This window comes from Myotis lucifugus, unplaced genomic scaffold (assembly GCF_000147115.1).
Source record: "Myotis lucifugus unplaced genomic scaffold, Myoluc2.0 scaffold_712, whole genome shotgun sequence".
NCBI classification, from domain to species: domain Eukaryota; kingdom Metazoa; phylum Chordata; class Mammalia; order Chiroptera; family Vespertilionidae; genus Myotis; species Myotis lucifugus.
This window is the reverse complement of record NW_005871760.1, coordinates 33,982-40,734: the sequence shown is the minus strand read 5'-3', so window position 1 is coordinate 40,734 and position 6,753 is coordinate 33,982. Positions and strand designations below refer to the sequence as shown.

The 6,753-nt window shown below is 53.0% G+C and overlaps 1 protein-coding gene across 1 annotated transcript in view; it reads left to right on the top strand.

Annotated features, from left to right (window-relative positions):
• LOC102433232 (contactin-3-like) overlaps positions 1 to 6,753 on the top strand; it is an 80,665-nt gene that overhangs the window by 56,808 nt on the left and 17,104 nt on the right. Inside the window, 2 exon segments of the mRNA XM_023746632.1 lie at positions 86 to 236; positions 5,573 to 5,639. Of these exon segments, the coding sequence (XP_023602400.1) occupies positions 86 to 236; positions 5,573 to 5,639 (218 nt within the window).

Sequence of the window (6,753 nt, the reverse complement as noted above, 5' to 3'; positions counted from 1 at the left end):
GAGTGGGTCGGGGTTTCTCAACAAGGCCTATGCCCCAGTGGCTTCTGTGTTTTTAACCTGAGCCCTGGTCCTCCCTCCTCTCCAGCCTCTGCTCCGGACTTCTCCGCGACTCCCATGAAGAAGCTGGTGCGGGCGCAGGTGGGCAGCGTGGTGGGCCTGGACTGCCGGCCCCGAGCCGCCCCCCGGGCCGTGTGCTCCTGGAAAAGAGGCGAGGTGACCGTGCGGGAGGATGGAAGGTATTGGCTTGGTTTCCTCCCACTTTCCCCGGGGAGACCTGCGGGCCTCAGACACTATCGAAGAGGCAGTTATTTTACCTGCAAGACGGGTTTGCTCCGGAATAGCAGGGGGATGCCCTGGGGACTGGGAGCTGGGGTCCACCCTTCCCGGTCATGGTCAAGGAGCAGCTGGCCTTGATCCTAGAGGAGGAGGAGGGGGAGGGGCCTTTGGAGGAGCTGGGGTGGTCACAGCATCCTGGGGGCGGGGCTAATGTCACAGGAGCTCAGCCAGAGGTGCAGGTGAGGACTGACAGGTGGGGTGTTCTGCTGGCCAGGAGGATCCCTTCCCTCCTCCGCTGCCCTGGTCTGTCCTCCTCTTTGGGGTCCAGGTGGCAGAGCAGGACAGCGCCCCCTTCAGGCCAGCCGGCTCCATTTCCAATGAGGATTCCATCCTTCATTTTCCACATTCTGACTAGGTTTTCAATAGGAGGTGAGACGCAGTCGCATTTCAACACAACGGGGAGGTGTTTCAGGACCAGGGTAGCCTGTTTTTGTTCTGTAATTCCCCTCCTGATGACAGTAGCCGGGCCCCTGGAATCTAAAAAATAGCGCTCTCTCCCTCTTTCGCCGAGAGGACTTCACCTTAGACAGGACTTTCCCTCCCTGTCCTCATGAGTCTCCGAGAGGCAGAGCCGTGTTGAAGATGCCAGCGTTGCTCTCAGGTGGGGAGAGCGTCTCAGGCTCAGGGAATAGCGGTTAGTTCCCAGCCGAGGTCTCCGAAGAGCTGCTCTGAGCAGATAACAGGCTTATGGTGCGGAGAGCAACCCAGGCTCTCAGCATTAAGTGCTCATTCTTCCATTTGGAAATATTCTGAGGACCAGCTACAGGCTAGTCACTAGGTATTTAGTCTTTGTTTAAATATGTTTTTATTGATTTCAGAGACGAAGGGAGAGGGGGAGAGAGATGGAAGCATCAGTGATGAGAGAGAATCCTTGCTGGGCTGCCTCCTGCACATCCCACACTGGGGATCAAGCCCGGAACCCGGGCACGTGCCCTGAGTGGCATCAAACCGTGACCTCCTGGTTCATAGGTCAGGGGTCAACCGCTGAGCCACGCCGGCTGGGCTAGGTGTTTATCACACACATCACTCCCCTTGTTCTCAGCTTCTTGGAGTCTGTGAAGGTGACTCAGGGGTCACAGGGGCGCCCACTTGGGGGAGAACAGGAGGCTCTGTGATTCCCCGAGAAGGCCCGTCTGCATGTGAGGGAGCAGGAGCAGGTTTGCTGGGGGACCCGGGTCAGTGAGACCGGAGAGGTGACAAGGGTTCCTGAAGAAGCGTGCCAGGCACGGGGAACAGCACATGTGGGGCAAAGAGGCGTAGGCGGCCTGGGCATGGCCTCGCGGTGATGAAGGCTCCGTGCCCCTCGAGTGGACAGCACCCGAGGAGGGGTGCCGTGGGATGAGCAGGGGTCTTACTGGGAATGACGTGGCTGCTGAATTGCAGAGTCCGGGCTCGGTTCTGTGGGCCCTGGGGGGGCAGCAGAAGTCAAAGTAGCAACATCAGAGGTCAGATTTCTGTTTTAAAAAATCGGAGTGGTGGTCCGAGCTTGTTTGGCTCAGTGGCTAGGGCATCAGCCTTTGGACTGAAGAGTCCCGGGTTCCATTCTGGTCAAGGGCACCCACTTCGATTGCAGGCTGAATCCTGGCCCTGGTGGAGGCTCATACAGGAGGCAACCAGTCGATGTGTCTCTCTCACATTGATGTTTCTCTCTCTGTCTCTTCCTCTTCCTTCCTCTCTCTCTAAAAATCAGTGGGAAAATAGCCTCTCCAAAAAGCTCCTCCTCTTGCTCTCCTCCTCCCCTCGCTCTCTCCCGCCTCAATAAACTTAAAAGCTTTGAAATCGTGTATGTTCTCTAACCACAAAGGAAATAAATTGGAAAGCTGAAAAACATGTTTTGATGTGAACAAAAGAGCAGAGGACATATGACAAAAGTAAAAAGCTTTTCAAAAATTCATGGAAGCCCAGCCATCGTGGCTCAGTGGTTGAGCATTGACCTATGACTCAAGAGGTCACGATTCGATTCCTAGTCAGGGCTCTGGAAAACGTGGCCTTCAGGAATAATCATGTCAAAAATCTACTTAGGAAAGTATATCATTTTCCAACCACTACGCTGTAACCTGGAAACTAGTACAACATTAATATTGAATGTAAACTGCAAGAAAAAAAAAGTTTCAAAAAGTAAAAAAAAAAAAAAAAAGAAAGAAATCTACTTAGGAACTAAGAAGCCAAAAGATGATTCTGTCCTCTCTGTTCTCCCTTAAATTATGCAATAAACATTATCCTCTCTATCCAATTTTAATGGTGGAATAGATGCAAAATTAAAAACAAATTAATTATCAAGAAAAAATATATCAGATGAGATTTCAAAATATAATTCTTATCCGTAGGCAAAAAAACAGTGGGGAAATGTCATTATTGTTGTTACTATTATTATTAAATGACTGCTTCTTGGAAGCTTGGATATCAACATTGAGAAAACTCAAAAAAACAAACAAAAAAACCAAAAAAAATAAAAATCAATGGGAAAATATCCTCTGGTGAGGATTAACAACAGAAATCGGTGCGGTGGCCATGGGGAGCGTGGATGGGGATGGAGATGCCCAGTTAGCAGCAAACTAAGGAAATGCCCTGAGAACAGAGAGGAGGTTAAGGAGGGAGGTCGGATCAGCAGGACCTCCAAGAGGATGGGGTTCATGATTTGCAGAAACGAGAAGATAGGAAGGAGTCAAAGGTGACTCCTCAGTTTCCAGCGTGGGCACCAGGGCGGTGCCTGGAAGACCTGGTCAGGGAGACGGAAGGTTCCGGAAGGAGCCGACAGGGGCAGGGAGTGCACGTTCATCTGGGGCTGGCTGCGTGTGCAGTGGGTGTGGAAGAACCAGCCGGATGTATCTGCGCACCTGGAGAGTCATCGGACACATCGGGACTCGGGAGAGGGCTGAGCCGCAGACGGGATGTGGGAGCCGTGAGCAGGCGGACGGCCGCGGGAACCCACGCGGTGGACCAGGTGCTCTCGGCGGGCACCTAGCCCCTGTCGGCACGGGGGCGGGTCTGCCTCTCACCTGGGAAGTTGAGTGGAGGATGCCTGCTTTACAACCCCATTTAAAGGGCTGACGGTTACAATGGATGCTAGTAAGTAATTCATGTATTAAGTCAACTCAAGTCAAAGGTCAGCGAGACTCACTTGGCGGAAATCACCGGTGTCGACATGGGGCGAAGTTGTTTTGTTTTGTTTGGGGATGTTCCTGCCGTTTATTTTCTCGGTGTGCCACCCCCTGTCGAGAAGCAGTGCCGCCCCTCTCCCTGCAGGAGGTGTGTGCGCTCTGAGCCCAGCGACGCCTGACCACACGCCCTCCCCTCCCTGCCCAGCGTCCCAGGTCTCAGACGCGTCCCTGTCTCCAAGCTGTGACATTGACCCATTTCCTCAAACCCACGAGTTTCCAAGACCGGAATGAAGATGGGGGCGGGGGGGGGGGACTGTTCTCCTTGAAGCAAAGTAAACTTGAAAAAGGCCCGGACAGTGCAAACAGGCGCCGTCAGCAAGAAGAAACCTTCTGTTGGCACATTTGAAAGGCTGCTGAGCTCCCCGTGTCCCTGGGTAGCCTTTAAAATGCATTCGCCAATTATTTTTTTTAATGGGGCTTTCACCTGAATGCCGCCGCTGATCACGGTAGATGCTTTACTGCGACGGCCTTCATTCAGAGGCGAGGCGAAGGATGGCCCATTATTTCTAATTAAACACATTAAAATTGTTTTATGTTCTATGCGGCATTTAATGTAGACATTTAAATGCTCCTAAAAGGAGGAAATGGTAAAGATTTCTTTCTAATATCAGTGACCGTGATGCCGACAGTGTTTTTAAAACGTATTAACCCATTCTCAGTGTAATTTTTGCATCTAGTTAGCAGGTGGCTGTTAGAGTGCCATCAGCATTATAGGCTGGGGGTGCCATGTCGATGACATTCCTGGAAAAGGCACAGCTTTGGGGACAGAGAACAGCAGTCCCTGCTTGCGGAGCTGAGCGTGGGTGGAGAGAGTGACTGTCGGGGTCACGGGGGGGGGGCGGGGGGGTTGGGGTGAGGGAATTCTTCTAAGGCTGGGTTGTGACATGGTTACACAAGCTCATGCATTTGTTCAAGCTCAGACCTGCACACCAACGAGGCTCACTAGACGGCATGCAGGTACCCGAATTTCCTTAAAATCTTACATGCAGTTTTACATTCGTCTCATCCCAACCTCATGAGCAGCTTCAGGTCCTTGAAAAACTTGAGAGATGGGGGTCCCCTTTGCTTTTGGGGACACATGGAGTCTTCCATCCGGTGAGATCCCTTCGGAGCAGGATCTAAACTGCCGCCCTGACAAGCACAGGCTGCTGACGTGTCTGTGTGCATGTGTGTCGTTCTGTGAGGCACCTCCCTGGGCCGGGTGAAGTTAACGGAGAGTTGTATTTGCTTTTTGGTTTAAGTTCAGCCCATGGAGAGAGAGGAGCAGCCACGTGTGACGTTCGTTGGACACGTCGCTCAGCCCGGAGTCTTGGTGCCTCTGCTTGTGACACGGGCCCGAAAGCCCTGCGTCGCCGGGTTCGGCGTTCTGCTTGGTGCCATTTGCTTGGCACATGCTCTTAGCGAGAGGTTGGCTGAACTCCTGGCCTCCCCTGACCAGCAGGGAAAGGACAGGGTTTCCTTTGGGCAAATGGCTCCCAACGCTGTCCCTGCCCGTTTCTCTCCCAGCCCGGACGCCCCTTTCCTGACCTCAGGAGTCGCACCGGTAAAACTGGAGTGGCTTATGGGAGGCACCTACGCTGGCGGCTTTCCCACGGGGTCTCCGGCGCGGGCCCGGCAGCGGCCGATGTTGTTTCTAATACTAACCTTTTTCACTGTGTTGCCCAGATACTTAAAAGTAAGTAGCGAGACTGGGTTCAAAAGGAAAGAGATGAGAAATGAGAAAAGACCTTTCTAAATTTTTTTTACAACAATCGAGTTTTCCATTATTTAAACCTTAAATAAATAAATTCCACCCAAATATTATTAAAGAAATTGCTGCTTTCAAGTGTTTTCTAAAATCCTATCAGCTACAGTTTGCAGGTCACCATGCGGTTGTTAAATCCATATTTCAAATATGACTTTTCATGGATTATGAACGTTAAGGCCACGTTTAAAATACTTTGCCGATGCTATGATTCCCGTTGGGAGAGCTGGTTAACGCATCTACTTCACACCAGTTTCTTGTTCAAACTTGATACGTTACTTTGTATCCAGGCTCAGCATCACAGTTTCACATACTGGGTGTGTCTCCCCAGATCTCGGAAGCCCTATATCCCACGAGCAGCCCGACACCCCCTCACTGAAAATGCAAAGAAAAGCACGGTGATGCAGTTGTGGCGTCACTGCAGACTGCCTTTGCTCTTTTCTGCGAATATGTTGAGGAAGGAACAGGTTCTTTCTCTGGAAGCAGGAACACTGACTGTTCTAACTCCATCAAGAGACACTACTCGAGGGCGTGCTGTTGCCTTTGAATTCTCGCCGAAAGGAAGGAGGGGGAAGCTGAGTGCTCACTGCCGTTTCCTCGGCTGCAGTTTCTTCTCAGCCTAAGAAAACCGGCTTCCACTCCAGCCCGGTTCCTTGTTCCCCGCCGGGGTCCCCTTTCCAAGCCCCAGGGCAGGGCTCGCTGGCTGCTGGAAGCAGTCCCTCCATCCTTTCCTGACGGGTGTCTGTGTGTCTGCCGTGACGTGCCCGGTGGGCCTCAGAGCACTTCCTGGAAGAACCCGCCGTGGAAGGAGATAGCCTGAGCTCACAGTCTTCCCCGCCGAGGAGTGCGTTCTCTGGGAGGCGTGTGTTGGTCTAGGAGTCGGTGCGCCTCCTGCGTGGCAGCCTTGCCTGGGTCGCTGCCCCTCCGCTCAGGGTGGCCAGCGGGGCGGGGGGCAGGCTTGCTAGTGAGGAGTGAGGGTTGTTGCCTCCTGCCCGGGGGATTTCCTGTTCTCCCAGCATTCCTAATGGGTCCCTGTGTGTCCTGAAAGTTCCGCCGTCACACCCCGTCTCAGCACGGGAAGACAGCTGTCATTGCCTGGCTGTTCTCCGGTACCAGCCAGAGCGTCCTGTAAGCTGAACTCTCAGTCATTCCACAAGCGACATGGGTCCCTGGTCTGAGCGCTCACCACCCTCCCAGGGTAGGGGCCAGCTTCCTGGGGCCCCCAGTCCCACCTCCTCCCTCTCACTCCGGGCCGATGCCTCCCGTGTAAATGTCTCCGAGGCCTCCCGGCATCCTCTCTCCGCTTCCTTCACTTATGAACATCTCCAGCAAATCACTTTTCTGTATTAGTCATGGCAGGTCGCGTCTCTGGATGGGAGCTACGGGTCAGTGCTGTGCTCTTTGGGGTCAGGGCAGAAAACTCCCTCCGGTGGGATTAGCCTTCGTGGTGGGTCACGTGCTTATACTCACGCTCCCCCCTTTGAGACTTTTCTCTGCCAGTTTCTCCTTTCT